Source organism: Giraffa tippelskirchi, chromosome 3 (assembly GCF_054371585.1).
Source record: "Giraffa tippelskirchi isolate mGirTip1 chromosome 3, T2T-mGirTip1v1.2.pri, whole genome shotgun sequence".
In the NCBI taxonomy this organism is placed as follows: Eukaryota; Metazoa; Chordata; class Mammalia; order Artiodactyla; family Giraffidae; genus Giraffa; species Giraffa tippelskirchi.
In genome coordinates, this window is record NC_137277.1 from 13,430,775 (window position 1) to 13,449,596 (window position 18,822).

The window sequence follows — 18,822 nt, forward strand, 5'->3', positions numbered from 1 at the left end:
GTGACAGGAAAGGGTTAGCTGTGTCTAGGCAGTGGATTTGTTGTGTCTGGGGCCCTGGGGAATGAGTGTGTCTGAGGGGATGGTTGTGTTTGTGGCTAAGATGGGAATTTGGAGCTGGCAAGGGCTGGGCGTGAGTGTGGCTGAAGAGGGTCCAGTGATTACAGAGTGTGAGGCTGAGTCACCGGCCTCGTCCCCGGCAGGTGGTTACCTGACCTCCTGGCCTGGCTGGGTGTCAGCCTCCTGAGGTGCCCTCTGTCAGGACAGCCTGTCCCCGTGCTCCGTGGCTCTGTGAAGTGCTCTAAACCGAGCCCTGGTTCTGTCTGTCCGGCTCCTCTCCCCTATCTGCTGAGTTTCCTAAAAAGGCAACCTCCCTGGCAGGCTGGTGAGGGGAGGGGCAGTGGGAGCCGCGAGGCGGTGTTTATCAACGAGAGGGAGGCTGGGACGGCCGAGGCCAGCCCAACACAATGCCTTGGCCTCTGTGCAGTTCAGCACGAGAACGGCTTCCAGAGGCAGCTGCCCAACATCTGGGCCACACTGACTTCATTTAGCAAATGAAACATTCCCTGGGGCCGGGAGTTGGGGGTGGGGCATTGAGTGAGTCCTTCCCCTCCACCCCCGCAGGTTCTCCACCCCTCTGGGCTGAACTCAAGTGTGATGTAGCCTCTCCCTTCTCATTTGCCATATCTTCCTTCCCTTGATCATCATCATGATACTATTAAGCTTCTTTTACAAGGAAATTGGAATTCTGTGGCTCAATCCTCGAAGAAGGGAGAGCTGGATGGGGAGGGTGCTGGATTGGAGGGCGTCTAGCTGGCTGGAGCAGAAGGGTAGTCAGGGGGAGAAGCCCTAGGATAGCTCAAAGGATGCTCCTCCCTCTGCTTTCCCCCCTTTGCAACCCAAAGCAAGACAAAAGGGAGAAACTGTGGTTCAGAGGAATCTGGGGGAAAAGAAAACCATTCTTGGAATGTCTGTCACCTCGCTTGATTGGCACAGGGACAAACCAGGTAATAGATATGCTGAGCCCCCACCAGACAAAGCCCTTAGGTCATGTGACCAGATTTTAGAAAAAAGTGTAGAATATTTAATGGTGGCCATGGTGAATTTTGTCCAATCCGAGGTGGGAGGAGGAAAGAAAGAGGGGAAGAAATGTACAGGATAGGATCAAAGCTTAATGTAGGACAAGCCTAGGGATGGGGGTTTGGAGTCAAAGAGAAGAGGTGTGTGTGTGCTTGAGTGCGTGTGTGCCCAATCATGTCTGATTCTTTGTGACCCTATGGACTGTAGCCCGCTAGACTCCTCTGTCCATGGGATTTTCCAGGCAAGAATACTGGAGTGGGTTGCCATTTCTTACTCTAGGTGATCTTCCCGACCCAGGGATCGAACCTGTGTCTCTTGTGTCTCCAGCATTGGCAAGTGGATTCTTTACCACTGTGCCTCTTGGGGTGTATCTGGGACCAAAGAAATCTAATGAGAGGAGGTAGATGGTCCAATAAGATATTTTCTGGGAGGATGGAATTTAAACAGGAAAGTGTTTGTTTGTTTTGAATGACAAAGTCAGATTTATTGCTCCGGATTGAATCAATGAAGACAGGACCTAGGGACCGGAAGGCGGAGACAGGAAGTTGGTGAAGCACCCTTTTGGCCTTCATCAGTCTCCTGGGAAAGCTGGGGGTGTGGTGTGGTGTGGAGGCCAAGGGATTAGTGAATGACTACAACTATCTCTTGAGGACGGAGGAGGGGAGGCGGGATAGCAGAGGAGGCCAGCATGGGGCAATGTTTGTCAACCAGGGAGAATGGAAGCACGGCCTGTAACTTGAACATGACTGCCATTTTTATTTGTTTCCCTGAGGGCTTCCCCTGCACTGACCAAGTGTAACTGCTGAAAGTGTCTTGGCTGTTGATTTTAAAAACCAGAATGAACCATCTGGGCCATTTTGCCTGTGATTTGTTGAATAAACGACCCTGGAAAACCTTTGGCTTCTGCTTCTCCTACCTTGGCTGTTATAGGCAGGGTTGGCAGTGCCTGCAAAAACAACTGGTTGGGCTGAGCTTTCCCTGGTCCTGCCGGACAGCAGCTCTGGGTGTGGATAGCAAGCACTTGGCTGGGTCTTAGGAAAACATAGCCAATGTGGATGAGTGCAGACTTTTCGGCCCATCTGCATAGGGTGTGTTCTTGGGGGGCTGGATGCTGATATGGGTTGGGGTGGTGTGCTGTCTCTGGACTCTGAATCTAGCAGAGAAGTTGGCCTCACACTGAGATTCAGCTTGTGGTCTTGGCCTTGGTGGCATCATGTAGGGAATTAGAACCTTCCAAACTTGCTTGCTGGTAAGAATCACCTTGGGTGCTTGTTAAATATAAGGATGTCCAGGATGGACCCTGAACCTATTGCATTAGCATGGGTTGTTATTGAATATCAATAACAATAAACTAAAATGCTTTCCTTTTCCGCTCCTTCTTTCTATTCCCTCCACACCTCTCTCTGTATGTTCAATTTCTTGTCCTCATCAGATGTCAATCAAGAGAACAATTTATTATTGTTAGTTATTGTTAACTTATTTGGAGGCGTTTGTTAGCTCTCTAGGAGAGGGGAAAGTTACATGATGTATTGTTCCTTGCCCTCCAAGAAAAAAGTATGCAGTAATAGTAGTAGTGGGGATTTTCCTGGTGGTGCAGTGGCTAAGATACCACATTCCCAATGCAGGGGGCCTGGGTTTGATCCTTGGTCAGGAAACTAGATCCCACATGCTGCAACTACAGATCTCACATGCCGCAAGGAAGTTCGGAGATCCCATTTGCTGCAACTCTGACCCAGCACAGCCAAATCAATAAATATCTAAAAAATAGTAGTTAAAATAACAACAGTAGAAAAGAGTTACCTATTTGAATTTATTGTTTCTGTGTGCTAAGTTGGTTTAGTTGTGCCCAACTCTGTGGACTGATGCTGAAGCTGAAGCTCCAACATTTTGGCCACCTGATGGGAAGAACTGACTCATTGGAAAAGACCCTGATGCTGGGAAAGATTGAAGGCAGGGAGAGAAGGGGACAACAGAGGATGACATGGTTGGATGGTATCACCGACTCGATGGACATGAGTTTGAGCAAGCTCTGGGAGTTGGTGATGGACAGGGAAGCCAGGTATGCTGCAGTCCATGGGGTCGCAGAGTCGGACACGACTGAGTGACTGAACTGAACTGAACTGTGCAACCCTATGGACTGTAGCCTGCCAGGCTCCTCTGTTCAAGGGATTCTCCAGGCAAGAATACTGAAGTGGGTTGCCATGCCCTCCTCTAGGGGATCTTCCTGACCCATAGATTGAACCCGAGTCTCTTCCATCGCCTGCATTGGCAGGCCGGTTCTTTACCACTAGCACCACCTGGAAAGCCCTTGTTTATATCAGATCAAAAAGACTTGAGTATTTAGGACTTACATTGAGATTTTTACATCTTGAAAGTGTTTCCTGTTCACAGTTTTATTTTATCCCCTGACCAGCCCTGTGAAATAAGTAGAATAATGACAGTTATTCAAACTGTGGTTCTCCAGTTTCTAAAATGGGATTAATGGAGAATGGGACTAACAGCATGTGTCATTCTCCCAGGAGAGGGTGGGAATTCAGCTCACACAGAACGTGGGCTGGAGCCTCCCACCTCTGTGCTCCAACCCTGTCCCTGGGTCTGGGTTATTTTTGCCCTTTTTGTGTAACATCTGGCTTCACTAGGAACTGGAACTTGACCACTCCTCTCCGCTTCCTTCCAGCTTTCTGAGTCACCTGCACTCATTCCTTCTACCTGCTCAGCCTGGGTTATTAGGACAGGGAATGGAGCCCAAGTGTGTTGAGGTCAGTGCCTTGGTGTGCTTCTGGGACAGCAAGCTCTCAGGGAGAGTGTGGCCAAGGAGCAGGCCTGTTAGGTTCCTGACCTCTGATGTCAGCAACCACGGAGGGAGAGGAGGAGACGGTTTTTGTTTCTTAGTGTTTAGATTTCTAAGGAAATTCATAACAAACCATAAGCACTGTCAGCAAGGCTTAATACTTCAAACTTTCTTCTACTAAACACTGCCTCGTTAGAAAATGGGGATCAGGAAACCCCCTGCAAAACATTCTCTCCCTTTGTGATGCAGCTTGAAGGTACTCGACAGCCTTACTGTTCTCATTGTTTCCTGGGCTCTCCCTTCCCCCTGTCTCTTTCAGCATCTGTCTTAGTCCTGGAAAGGATCAGCAACAGGGCATCTTGGTCCATCCAGTCATTGCCTTTTTTGGAAGGTTTTCTGCCTGGGGCTTTGTGGGCAGCTGGAATCAGAGGTACAGTAGGGAGTTTTGTGAGCAAGAAAGAGACTGCTTACTGCGTCCTGAGGGAGAAGGGTTGGGAGAGACGGGCAGGAGCAGGAAGAATTTTTTTTTTTTTTAATAAATTTATTTATTTTAGTTGGGGGCTAATTACTTTACAATATTGTAGTGGTTTTTGCCATACATTGACATGAATCAGCCATGGGTTTGAACACAAAAACACTAAATGCTCGTGAGTTCTCCTCTCTGCCGTTCTGTTCCCGGCTGAGCTAGGGGAGTGGGGCAGGATTTTCATCTGTCTGAGACTTGGAAGAGCAGTGATGTCCTGTGAGGATCTTTTGAACCAGGAAGGTTAAGTCTCATGCGCCGTTTCCCGTTGCTGATGCCGTTTCTCTACCGCGGACCCGTGAAACTGAGAGAGTAAGAACGACGCTGCTGGCTTCTGGAAGCTCTCTCCGTGTTTTGCCTGGGCCAGGTTGGTGCCTGTGCCGTTTGCCTTAGTCTCTTCAGGCTGCTGTAACAAAAATGCCATAGCCACGGTGGCTTCACAATCAACATTTATTTCTGCCTATTCTGGAGGCTAGAAAGTCTAAGATTGAGTGAGGTATCAGCAAATTCAGCATCTCCTCACTATGTCCTCAAATGGCAAAAGGCGACAGGGAACTCTTTTTTTTTTCCCTTTAATTTTTGGCCACACCTCACAGCTTGTGGGATCTTAGTTTCCCGACCAGGGATCAAACCTACACCCCCCTGCTTTGGAAGGTGGAGTCTTAACCACTGGACCGCCTGGGAAGTCCTCCAGGGAGCACTCTTGGGCCTCTTTTATAAGGGCACAATACCTTTCATGAGGGCTCCCCATCATGATCTATCACCTCCCAAGCTCCCCACCTCCTAATACCATCACATTGGTGGTAAGGGTTTGGTGTATGAATTCTGGGGGAGTGCAGACATTCAGTCTGTAGCACTGTTGGTGTTCATGGTCCCATCCATGTGGGGAAGCCCTTCTGCCTATCAGAGGAGGGCTGGGCAGGAGAGTTCGGTTCAGTTCATTCGCTCAGTCATGTCCGACTCTTTGTGACCCAATGAACTGCAGCACGCCAGGCCTCCCTGTCCGTCACCAACTCCCGGAGTTTACCTAAACTCATGTCCATTGAGTCCGTGATGCCATCCAACCGTCTCATCCTCTGCCAACCCCTTCTCCTCCTGCTCTCAATCTTTCCCAGCATCAGGGTCTTTTCCAATGAGTCAACTCTTCGCATCAGGTGGCCAAAGTATTGGAGTTTCAGCTTCAACTTCAATCCTTCCAATGAACACCCAGGACTGATCTCCTTTAGGATGGACTGGTTGGATCTCCTTGCAGTCCAAGGGACTCTCAAGAGTCTTCTCCAACACCACAGTTCAAAAGCATCAATTCTTCTGTGCTCAGCTTTCTTTATAGCCCAACTCTCACATCCATACATGACTACTGGAAAAACCATAGCCTTGACTAGACAGACCTTTGTTGACAAAATAATGTCTCTGCTTTTTAATATGCTATCTAGGTTGGTCATAACTTTCTTTCCAAGGAATAAGCATCTTTTAATTTCATGGCTGCAATCACCATCTACAGTGATTTTGGAGCCCAAAAAAATAAAGTCAGCCACTGTTTCCCCATCTATTTGCCATGAAGTGATGGGACCGGATGCCATGATCTTAGTTTTCTGAATGTTGAGCTTTAAGCCAACTTTTTCACTCTCCTCTTTCACTTTCATCAGGAGGCTCTTTAGTTCTTCTTTACTTTCTGCCATAAGGGTGGTGTCATCTGCATATCTGAGGTTGTTGATATTTTTTTCGTCAATCTTTTTTTTTTAAATTAATTTATTTATTTTAGTTGGAGGCTAATTACTTTACAATATTGTAGTGGTTTTTGCCATACATTGACATGAATCAGCCATGGGTTTACATGTGTTCCCCATCCTGAACACCCCTCCCACCTCCCTTCCCATCCCATCCCTCTGGGTCATCCCATTACACCAGCCCTGAGCACTTGCCTCATGCATTGAACCTGGACTGGCATTCTGTTTCACATATGATAATATACATGTTTCAATGCTACTTTCTCAGATCACCCCACCCTTACCTTCTCCCACAGAGTCCATAAGACTGTTCTATGCATCTGTGTCTCTTTTTCTGTCTCGCATATAGGGTTATTGTTATAGTATACTAATGCATATATATGGAATTTGAAAGATGGTTAGCATCTTTCAAATTCCATATATATGCATTAGTATACTGTATTGGTGTTTTTTTTTCCTGGCTTACTTCACTCTGTATAATGGGCTCCAGTTTCATCCATCTCAATAGAACTGATTCATATGTATTCTTTTTAATGGCTGAGCAGTATTCCATTGTGTATATGTACCACAGCTTCCTTATCCATTCGTCTGCTGATGGACATCTAGGTTGCTTCCATGTCCTGGCTATTATCAACAGTGCTGCGATGAACATTGTCTCCTGGCAATCTTGATTACAGCTTGTGCTTCTTCCAGCCCAGCATTTCTCATGATGTACTCTGCATATAAGTTAAATAAGCAGGGTGACAATATACAGCCTTGACGTACTCCTTTTCCTATTTGGAACCAGTCTGTTGTTCCATGTCCAGTTCTAACTGTTACTTCCTGACCTGCATACAGATTTCTCAAGAGACAGGTCAGATGGTCTGGTATTCCCACCTCTTTCAGAATTTTCCATAGTTTATTGTGATCCACACAGTCAAAGGCTTTGGCATAGTCAATAAAGCAGAAATAGATGTTTTTCTGGAACTCTCTTGCTTTTTTGATGATCCAGTGAATGTTGGCAATTTGATCTCTGGTTCCTCTGCCTTTTCTAAAACCAGCTTGAATATCTGGCAGTTCATGGTTCATGTATTGCTGAAGCCTGGCTTGGAGAATTTTGAGCATTACTTTACTAGCGTGTGAGATGAGTGCAATTGTGCGGTAGTTTGAGCATTCTTTGGCATTGCCTTTCTTTGGGACTGGAATGAAAACTGACCTTTTCCAGTCCTGTGGCCACTGCTGAGTTTTCCAAATTTGCTGACATATTGAGTACAGCCTTTTCACAGCGTCATCTTTCAGGATTTGAAATAGCTCAACTGGCATTCCATCACCTCCACTAGCTTTGTTTGTAGTGATGCTTCCTAAGGCCCACTTGACTTCACATTCCAGGATGTCTGGCTCTAGTGAGTGATCACACCATCGTGATTATCTGAGTCATGAAGATGTTTTTTGTACAGTTCTTCTGTGTATTCTTGCCACCTCTTCTTAATATCTTCTGCTTCTGTTAGGTCCCTACCATTTCTGTCCTTTATCGAGCCCATCTTTGCATGAAATGTTCCGTTGGTATCTCTAATGTTCTTGAAGAGATCTCTAGTCTTTCCCAATCTGTTGTTTTCCTCTATTTCTTTGCACTGATCGCCGAGGAAGGCTTTCTTATCTCTCCTTGCTGTTCTTTGGAACTCTGCATTCAAATGGGTATATCTTTCCTTTTCTCCTTTGCTTTTCGCTTCTCTTCTTTTCAGAGCTATTTGTAAGGCCTCCTCAGGCAGGAGAGGGAGAAGGACTTCAAGCATCAGGAGAGGTTTTAGGCTACAGATTCAGAATTTTCTGAGTATGGATAGCTCTTTGTGGTTCAGTCTCTCTCCTGGAAATATGGCTTCCAGTCCCCTGAGGGACCAGGAAGACAGGATGTTACCTATCCATCCCACACCTCCCGTATCCCCATCTAGCATTCTGTTCCCTACTGGGGGCATTCTCAAGTGTGGCTCTTCCCAGGACACTCTCTTCCATAGTCCTGATTCTCTGCCTTGAGTCCCAGTCTACATGGAATGTAACACAATTTACTATTTTATCAGGTTAATCACAGTCAGGCCACCTAGTCAGCATCTCATGTCTGCCCCTTCTGAGCTCTGCAACTGTGGGCAAATTACCTAATTTCTCCAAACCTTTGATTTCTTACTTGTTAAGATTGGGTTCCTCATTTGTGAAACCTCCAAGCCTCAGGTTTGTAATTTGTAAAAAAGCAGTAGTTCCAGCATTATAGAACTGTAATCAGAAGGACTGCGATATTCCACGTACAATGCTTCTTACAGTGCCTGACATGCAGTATGTGTGTGTGTGTGTTAGTCAGTCGTGTCTGACTCTTTGTGACCCCATGGACTGTAGCCTCGCTGTCCATGGGATTCTCTAGGCAAGAATACTGGAGTGGGTCGCCATTTCCTTCTCCAGGGGATCTTCCGGACCCAGGGATCGAACCCAGGTCTCCCACACTGCTGGCAGATCCTTTACTGTCTGCGCCACCACGAAAGTTACAGGTCAAAGAGTTTGTGTTGTGTGGTTGTCACTTTGAAACACACAGTGAAGACCGTCGAGAAGCAAGGCCACTGTTTCTTCTGCAGAGGCCATGGCCTGGCTCAGAGGACGTCCCTCCTCTCACGAGTGCGCACCCAGCCCCGGACAGCCACGGGACAAGGGCCTCAGCCCTAGAGGTGGAGGCTGAGGGTGAGCTCGGTGGTGTCGTGGTTCCGTGTGAAAGAGATCAGGTTTCGCTCATTTTAAGAGGTTAATGACATGCAGTACACACTCTGTAATGTTAACACGAGTTATTCTGGGATGTCGGTGTGGGTTATTCAGCTGCCTTCTGAAAGGGGTTGTGAGAGGGGGTGGCTGGGGGTGTGGGGGATTGTTGGACTGCAGGCCTAGATGTTGTGAAATAGGTCTCAGGAGAGGTTTTCTAGCTTTCCAGGCAGTCCCCTCACAAGGCTGGCAAGAAGCCCTCATGGGCTTGTGTCCACACAGTGCTGGCTAAGTTTGCTGAATGTCAGAGGAGGAAGGGACTGAAAGCATCTTGTCATCTAAGCCCTCTGACAAGGGTGAATGGGAGAGGAAACTGAGGCTCAGTGGAGTGAAATGACTTATCTGAGGTCACATGGCTGGTTAGTGGCAGACCTAGGATCGAACCCGTTTACTGATTTCTAGTGTCTTTTCCAACACAGCGTGTCCCCCTGTTCAGTGCTTGGGTGGAAACACACGGAGCTCCAGAGGGTGGTGGGACACGTGCCAGGGTGTTTGGAAGGGTGCTCAGCCTGCCCTTTGGCCAGCGTGGGGGAGGAAGCTGGAAGTGATAGAAGAGGCTCTGGTTAGTGGCCTGACATCATGGGATTTGCCCAAGCTTGTGAAGTTTATTCACAATTAATTTATCCAGGAACTATTTATAGAACCTCTTACAATAATAGCTAACATTTGTCGAGCACTTACCCTATGGCAGGCGCCGTACCCTGTGTTTTACAGGTACTGCCTTATATTGTTGTCCTGTAGAACATGCTTGTGAAGGTGGGGCTGTTATTATTTTCATGTTCTATATGATGAAGCAAGGCCTGGAGAGTTTAGGTCACTTGCCCTAGTAACTAGCTAGTAAGAGGCAATGCTGAGCTGTGGTCTCAGCCAATCTGTGCTCTTAGCTGCTCCTCTCTGTTCTCTCCCTGTATCCTCCCCTATCACCATGGTGGCCAGCCTCAGATTGGGTGCTGGGAATAGAGGAGAAAGGAGATACACATAATCCCTGCTCTCGTGGGTCTCACACCCCAGCAGTGTCTTAACACGGTGGCTCCCAAACTGTTTTGACCCTGACTTACAGAAAGAAGTACATCATCTTCCTTTCTTTCTTTTTTATTGGCGTATAATTACTTTACAATGTTGTGTTAGTTTTTGCTGTACAACGAAGTGAATCAGTTATATATATACATATCTCCCTTCTCTCTTGGCCTCCCTCCCACCCATCCCTCATTAAAAAGCACTGGGTTGAGCTTCCTGTGCTTTATGGGTTCCCACTAGCTATCTGTTTTACACATGGTAGTGTATATGTCAATCCTACTCTCCCAATTTGTCCCACCCTCTGCTTCCCCAACTGTGTCCACATGTCTGTTTTCTATGTTTGCATCTCTATTCCTGCCCTGGAAATTGGTTCATCTGTACCATTTTTCTAGATTCTACATATACGCATTGATATATGATATTTGTTTTTCTCTTACTTCACTCTGTATGACAGGCTCTAGGTCCATCCATATCCCTACAAATAACCCAGTTTTGTTTCTTTTTATGTCTGAGTAATATTCCACAGTGTATGTATACCATATTTATTATACAATTTATACCCCACTTCCCAATATATAAACCTTTCACAAAATAATATTTACTTTTACTACTTATATACTTTGATACTTTTTATTTTGTTATTTTGTTGTTGTTGTTTAGTTGCTAAGTTGTTTCTGACTCTTTTGGGACACAATGGACTGTAGCCCACCAGGCTCCTCTATCCATGGGATTTCCCAGCAGGAATGCTGGAGTGGGTCACTGTTTCATTCTCCAGAGGATCTTCCTGACCTAGTAATTAAACTCCTGTATTGCAGGCAGATTCTTTATCACTGAGCCACCTGGGAAGCCTTTCTATTATGTTGCATTTTACTTAATTAATGGGTGATTGAAACCTACTGTGTTGATTTTTCCAACCCACAGGTAGGTTGCATTTTACAGTTTGAAAAACTGCCCAATAGGCATCTTATTGTATTGCCCCTCTTCTTACCTGCCAATCCAAGAACAGACACTCACCTAACCTTTCTGATGCCTCAATTTCCCCATTCTGTACAACAGGCCTAGGTACTGTCTTAGGAAGGACCACACACGTTCATTGATGTTGGTTTAGCTCCAAAGTGTTGGGTAAGCTCTAGGCAGTTGGGATGTGGCAGAGGCTGCAGGAAGCAGAGAGCCACTGGTCTGATCACAGGACTTGCCCCTGGGCCTCTGTCTTACAGTTACTGCCTCCAGGCTCACCCCGCTGTAACCTGAAGGAGAACCTGCTGAAGGATAACTGCGCCCCGGAGTCCATTGAGTTCCCGATCAGTGAGGCCACAATCCTGGAGGCCAGGCCCCTCAGTGACAAGGGCACTGGAGACAGCTCCCAGATTACCCAAGTCAGTCCCCAGAGGATTGCCCTCCGCCTACGGCCAGGTAGGGAGCCTGTGGATGTGGCTCACGAGGAAATTGTGGTGGGAAGAGAAGGATGTGGGGGGAGGTGCGACCAGGAAAATGGAAGAAAATGGAAGGCTTGGGGACCTGGAATCCGAAGATGGGAGTTTGAATCTTGACTTTTCCATAGATTAGCTATTTGACCTTGGGAAAGTTATTTAACCCTGCTAACATTGTGATGTTTAGTCGCTAGGTCATGTCCCACTCTTTATGACCCCATGTAGCCCACCAGGCTCCTGTGTCCATGGGATTTTCCAGGCAAGAGTACTGGAGTGGATTGCCATAAAAATGTCTGTTTCTTCTTTTCCCCAATGCCTGTTTTACCCAGTATATAGCTTTCTCTTGGGGCTCAAATGATATATGAGATGAGGAAGCAGTTTATAAGCCTCGTTTCCATGTGAGATTGAGGCAGGGCCACGTATAGGGGCAGAGAAAATAGGGGCAGAAGACCTTCAGATGGGGTAAGGATTAGGCTAAGAGACAGGCTTTTCGAAGCACTGATGTTGACTTTCCAATTAAATCAAGAATTTAAGAAAGAACGTTTTATGTGCAAGCCATGTATTGGGTACTGTGCGATTCAGAGAAGAGTGGAACATAGTTCCTCCCTTTACAGAGTCCGGAGTGTAGTAACTGCCAACACTTCTGTGATCCTGGGTGGTAAACCCTTGGGACCCAGGGATTAGACAAATGGGGATTTAGAGACAGTGAAGACTTTTAGAATGGAAAAGAAGAGGTTAAAAATAGGAGAGTTAAGAGATTGAAAGAGTAATAGAATTGCAAGGGGGAGAGGAAGAGGAACCAGGGCTTTCAAGTTTGGTTTGCTCAAGAAGTTACTTCAGGGAATTCCCTGGTGGTCCAGTGGTTAGGACTTGTCACTTTTACTGTGGTGGCCTGGGTTCAGTCCCTGGTGAGGGAACTAAGATCCCATAAGCCACATGGCACAGCAAAAAAAAAGAAAAAAAATTGCTTCATTCTAAATATGTCCAAGGGCTTCCCTGATAGCTCAGCTAGTAAAGAATCCACCTGCAATGCAGGAGACTCCAGTTCAATTCCTGGGTCAGGAAGATCCCCTGGAGAAGGGATAGGCTACCCACTCCAGTATTCATGGGCTTCCCTGGTGGCTTAGATGGTAAAGAATCTGCCTGTGGGAGACCTGGGTTTGATTTCTGGGTTGGGAAGATCCCCTGGAAGAGGACACAGCAACCCACTCCAGTATTCTTGCCTGGAGAATCTCATGGGCAGAGGATCCTGGCAGGCTACAGTCCACGGGGTGGCAAAGAGTTGGACACGACTGAGCGACTAAGCACAGCCCAGCCCAGCAAATATGTCCAAATCTGCTTAAGTCTTAGAGGAAGAAGAGGAGAAGACTTAATGACCTTCTGCCTTACAGATGATTCGAAGATTTTCTCCGTCCAAGTTCGGCAGGTGGAAGATTACCCTGTGGACATCTACTACTTAATGGACTTGTCTTACTCCATGAAGGATGACCTGCGGAACATCCAGAACCTGGGTACCAAGCTGGCCTCCCAGATGCGTAAGCTCACCAGTAACCTGCGGATTGGCTTCGGGGCCTTTGTGGACAAGCCTGTGTCACCATACATGTATATCTCGCCACCAGAGGCCATCAGAAACCCTTGCTATGAGTAAGTCTCTCCTGTAGAAGCCAGGATAGTATCTCTTCCTATTGCCCCAGATATGCCCAAGTCCTGCTTCTTATTTCTACCTCCAGGTTGGCTTTGTTCGCTGCCTTCTGGCCAAATTGTTTCTTCTCTTTACCAAGGTCTCCCTGTCTGGCAAGTGGGCCAAGCCACTTACTGTGTTAAGAGTTAATAATAAACCAAAATTGTTAATAATAAACAAAGCTGTTTGGAGACCTAGAAAGGAAATTCATTAGCTTCCTGATCTAGGTCACAAATAAATAGTAGACAAGAGAGAATAAAGAGAAATGAGACCACACATAGAGAGAGAACCTTATGGATAAATAAATAGAGGAGTTATGATTTCAGAATGATTGATTCCATTGTTGTTGTCCTCCTTATCTAGAAGATGGGTCCTACAGAGTTAAAATGCAAGGAATTAAGTCCTAGAGGAATATAAAAGAGTGGAAATGATATTTATTGAACAATCTAGCATAAATTGATGTGTCCCTACTTTGAGACTTTGGTTTACAACTGAATGGTTTATTTATTTAATTGGTGGAGAGACTATGCAAATTCATGAATTATAATTTAAAATGATGGTTATCAAGTCTGACAGGGTACGGCTTTACTTTTTAGATTTGAGAGTTATGTGGGTTGTAAGTTTACCCAGTAAGGATGTCAACCATGAGTTAAAGAAATAAACCAATGGACTGGGGACAGAAATGCTCCTGTTTGACACAGATCTATCAATTTATTGAGAGTTCAGAGACATAAAGTTATTGATGAACTTTTACTTATTGTTATGTTAATGTTACTTTAGAAAAGTGTTGAGTATAAGGTGTTAGCAATAGCAACCAGAGCCTCACTCTGATCTGAGAACCTTCCCCATGTTAACTCACTTAAACCTCACAACTAAAAACTGCTTGCTCCTTGGAAGAAAAGCTATGACAAACCCAGACAGTGTATTAAAAAGCAGAGACATTACTTGGCCAACAAAGGTCCGTCTAGTCAAAAAAGTCTGTATGATCAAAGCTATGGTTTTTCCAGTAGTCATGTATGGATGTGAGAGTTGGTCCATGAAGAAGGCTGAGTGCCAAAGAATTGATGCTTTCAAACTGTGGTGTTGGAGAAGACTCTTGAGAGTCCTTTGGACAGCAAGGAGATCAAACCAGTCAATCCTAAAGGAAATCAGTCCTGAATATTCATTGGAAGGACTGATGCTGAAGCTCCAATACTTTGGCCACATGATGCGAAGAACTGACTCATTGGAAAAGACTGTGATTCTGGGAAAGATTGAAGGCAGAAGGAGAAGGGGACAACAGGGGATTTGATGGTTGGATGGCATCACTGAGTCAATGGATATGAGTTTGAGCAAGCTCTGAGAGTTGGTGGTGGACCGGGAAGCCTGGTGTGCTGCAGTCCATGGGGTTGCAAAGAGTTGGACACAACTGAGCAACTGAACAACAAGGCTTCACAACAACCCTTACTAGCTATCATGTCCCCATTTGTTTTATAGGTTAGGTATAGAGAAGCTTGCCTAGGGTTCCATGACTAGTAAGTCAAGGAACTGGGATTTGAATCAAGGCAGTCTGGTTCCACAGTTCACTCTGTTATCCTCTGAGCTAGGTGAAGGTTAGTTCAATGTGATGCTTAGATAATTTGAAGGGTTTAGAGTCTAAACTCTCTGGATAATTCTAGCTGCATAGAACTGGACTGGGCATAACACTTTCCACATCTCTCTCCTTGTTTTCCCTCCCACTCCTCAGGCAGTCTTTTCTCTACCCCTATCCCTGGCTACACTGCATGGCATGTGGGACCCCTTAGTTCCCTGACCAGGGATCGAACCTGCATTTCGTTTATTGGAAGCATTGGACTGCCAGGGAAGTCCCCCTCCCTGCAATCTTTTCTGTCAGATGTCTGTTTAAATCATCTCCTTCCCTCCCCAGTATGAAGGCTACCTGTTTGCCCATGTTTGGCTACAAACATGTGCTGACACTAACTGACCAGGTGTCCCGCTTCAATGAGGAGGTGAAGAAGCAGAGTGTGTCACGGAACCGAGATGCCCCAGAGGGTGGTTTTGATGCCATCATGCAGGCTACCGTCTGTGATGTGAGTTTGGAGGCTGTGGAGTGCCAGGTGTGGTTGGTGCAGATCAAAATGGGGAGGAAGTGGCTCAACGGTGGGGATTTCTGGGTGAAATACAAGATAGGAACTAAGCAGAGCTTTGTACAGTATGAGCAACACGTTGCTGCTGATAAACAACCTCTGCTTACACTTGCCCCCTGGCCAGAGCTGATAATTTTTTGAACCTTAGGGGCCCCAGATGCTTACTGGGGAGAGCATCTCCCCACCTTCTCTGGAAGTGTATCTGAGTCCAGGCTGGGTTCACTTAACCTCAGCAAAGTGGGCAGATGTTCAGGCAAGATTTCTTCTAGCCCAGCCCAGATCTGCAGATGCAGGTGGGTTTCTGGATGGGCCGTGTGATTCTCATTGAAGAAGTTCTATTTGGAGATGAAGTAGGTGTCTTTCAGTTGCTTGAGCTAACGAGCTCTGAGACTGTTTTTCTAAGAGAACAGAAACCGCTGAGTTGGAAAGCTCCAGCTTGTGTTCCAAGGACTGGGACTGAGGCCATTCTCCAGCCCATGTCTAGCCCTTCAGATTGGGAACTCCTTGGGTCTTTGCTTTGTACCACTGACATAGCTAAAGTTGCTGTCTTTCACCTTTTTTTTTAAATTTAAACAGGAGAAGATTGGCTGGAGGAATGATGCCTCCCACTTGCTGGTGTTTACCACTGATGCCAAGACCCATATAGCTCTGGATGGAAGGCTGGCAGGCATCGTCCAGCCCAATGATGGGCAGTGTCATGTGGGCAGTGACAACCATTATTCTGCTTCCACCACCATGGTGAGATTCTTTTTTCCACCTATGGTTCCTATTCACTATGGCCAGGACTGCCCTAACTCAGACAGTCTTTGTGTGAATATGAAAATGACAGGCCTTCCTCTGGGCAAGATGCAGGGCTCTTTGCAGCCTGTCTTCATCCAGGGTACAACCTGCACAACCATTAAAGATGGTCCTGGCTGGGGTCAGTGTTACTGCTACCCCCACTGCCTCCAGCACCAGCTGCAGCATCATGGCATCCAGAATGGACCCAGAAGACTTTTACATGTTCAGCTGGAAAGCAGGGCCATCCTATCATTGTGTACAAATTAGCCCCTTCTTGGAGCACCATGCTCTCTGTGGTTACTGGACGAAGACAGAGGAAAAAGAGACAAAGACTGGCCAACCATGGTGAGCCAGTCCTGTGAGGAAAGGATAAAGGGCTCAGAGTCATTTAGCTGGAATACAAGGGCTAAAGGATGGTTTAGCTGATACATGAGAAGACTTTTTAAAGTTAAAAACTAAAAAAAATTTATTATTATTTTTTAGTATGGAAAACCCTTAAAGATATTTTATTTGTTTATTTGACTGCATTGGGTCTTAGTTGCAGCACTTAGGATCTTCGATTTTCATTGCGGCATATGAACTCTTAGTTGCAACATGTGAGATCTTAGTTCCCTGACCAGGGTTTGAACCTGGGCCCCCTGCATGGAGAGCCTGGAGTCTTAGCCACTGAACCACCAGGGAAGTCCCAAGAAGACTTTTTAAAAAATTATTATTTTTTTTGAGGTAATGTTGGTTTGTAACATTATATGTTTCATGGTGTAGATCAGTATCTTTCTACTTCTGCATACTCACCATGAGTATACTCACCATACTACACCATGCTCACCACCCCAAATTTAGTTTCCATCTGTCACCGTACAGTTGATCCTCTTTACCCATTTCATCCTCCTCCATCCCTTCCCCTCTGGTAACCACTACTCTGTATGAGAAGACTTCTTAGAAATTGTTGTCTATGTCCACAGAAGGTAAAACAAAGGAAAGGAGTTTACATGGAAACAGGAGAAATTGCAGTAACCATAAAGAAAATGTACAGACCTGCAGAATACTGATACTCTGAGTATCTAGGGGGAGATGTGAACTCTTCATTTCTTAAAGACAATATAGCAACTACCCCATCTAGGTGGCTTAAATGTACACCTGTGTAAAGGCAGGAACCTGAGTTTCATGATCTCATGAGCTCCCTGAAAGGTCTAGGATTCCAGAGACATGTTCATAATTCGTCAGCACTGCCTTTTGGCTTGAGTTTTTGGTATCAGCCATATGCAGGTTGAGCACTACCAAGCAATGGGTGAGTCTATAATGACTGACACCTAGTCTATGCAGGGCCTTGGGGCTTCCCCAGTGTCTCAGCAGTAAAGAACCCGCCTGCAATGCAGGAGACGCAGGAGACGTGGGTTCGATCCCTGGATTGGGAAGATCCCTTGGAGGAGAGTATGGCAACCCACTCCAGTATTCTTGCCTGGAGAATTCCATGGATGGAGGAGCCTGGCGGGCTATGGTCCATGGGGTAGCAAAGAATTAGACACAACTGAAGTGACTGAACACACACACACTAGCATGCCCTCACCAGGGTTGGAGAATGTTAACAAGACTATATAATGTTCTCCTCTTAAAGAGTGTTTGCTTTAGTCAAGAAGATATGGTATCAACAACAGAAGATGCATGATTAATGCTAACTAGGTGAAACAGTTGATAAAGGCTTTAGGTATTCAAAAGAAGAAAGCTTATCATGAACTGGGGTAGTCAAGGAAGGCCTCCTGGAGAAGGTGAGACCTGAGCTGGATCCTAAGGAAGGAAGAAGATTAACAAAAAGAAGTCCACTTCAGGTGGGAGAAAGACAGGGGGCCAGATCAGTGGTGAGTGAAAGGGGGAGAGAGATTGCATGATGACTGGAAAGGAAGGTTGAGATCACATGGCAGAGTACTGTGAGCACCAAGCCAAGACATTTTTCAGGAGCCACAAAACAGGAGTAAGCTTCGAAACGACGAGGCCTGGCAGTCCCTGGTCCAGGAAGCTGCTCCTTGGTGTGGCTGCTTCAAATCTGAGTAGGAAGAAAGAGGTGTTTAGTTTTGATACTACAAGCCTGTATCTCTTCTCCTGTCCCTGGAGTTCACATCTGAGTTTGTGTTTGCCTCTCATTGTCATGGGGTGAAAAAGTTAAAGCCCCACCACTGTCTGGGCCATGGCCCAAATCAACCAAGTCCTAAGGTTTAGAATCCAGGGAGGTATGTGAATAGACTTCTTACTTCTCAACTAATCTCCACATCCTCCCTTTTTACAGGATTATCCCTCCTTGGGGCTGATGACTGAGAAGCTATCCCAGAAAAACATCAATTTGATCTTTGCAGTGACTGAAAGTGTAGTCAATCTCTACCAGGTAATTATACCTTTGGGGCTTCCTGGAGTGGGAGTGGGGCCTGTGATGGGTGGACCTAGCTCAGGGAACCAACCCAGACTACGTTTGGCCAGGGTCCCCAATCAGGAAAGACCTGGGAGCTAATGATTACTTTTGGTGAACCTCTCTCCTCCAACCTTGAACGTAGCAGGATGGGTATGTTGATGTTTGCAGTGGTGGAGGGGAGTAATTTAGTGGGAAGAGGGGTGTGAGAGGTTCTCTGTAATTTTTCTCAGGGCTGAAAAACTGCTAGATATATTCCTGGCAGTGATAAGTAAAATATCCCATCCCTCTCTCAATGTTCATTTCAAGACCCTCCATCTATTTGGGGAGGGCTTTTGGAGACCACCACCTTTATCAGTCATCCTTAGACATCTTTGTCTTCTTTTCTAGAACTATAGTGAGCTAATCCCAGGGACCACAGTGGGGGTTCTGTCTACTGATTCCAGCAATGTTCTCCAGCTCATTGTGGATGCTTATGGGGTAAGCCTCTTACACTG

General features: G+C 46.1%; 1 protein-coding gene across 5 annotated transcripts in view; it reads left to right on the top strand.

Moving 5' to 3' along the window:
• The window catches only part of ITGB3 (integrin subunit beta 3), a 62,026-nt gene that overhangs the window by 19,207 nt on the left and 23,997 nt on the right, over window positions 1-18,822 (top strand). The window contains exons 3-8 of one of the 5 annotated variants that reach the window (XM_081576624.1): window positions 11,128-11,323; window positions 12,732-12,984; window positions 14,928-15,090; window positions 15,724-15,885; window positions 18,209-18,304; window positions 18,716-18,805. In XM_081576624.1, coding sequence (XP_081432750.1) covers window positions 11,128-11,323; window positions 12,732-12,984; window positions 14,928-15,090; window positions 15,724-15,885; window positions 18,209-18,304; window positions 18,716-18,805 — 960 coding nt within the window. Of the gene's footprint in view, window positions 1-11,127; window positions 11,324-11,587; window positions 11,803-12,684; window positions 12,985-14,927; window positions 15,091-15,723; window positions 15,886-18,208; window positions 18,305-18,715; window positions 18,806-18,822 lie in introns of those variants that run through there. The other 4 variants (XM_081576625.1, XM_081576627.1, XM_081576628.1 and 1 more) reach the window with 4 other exon arrangements.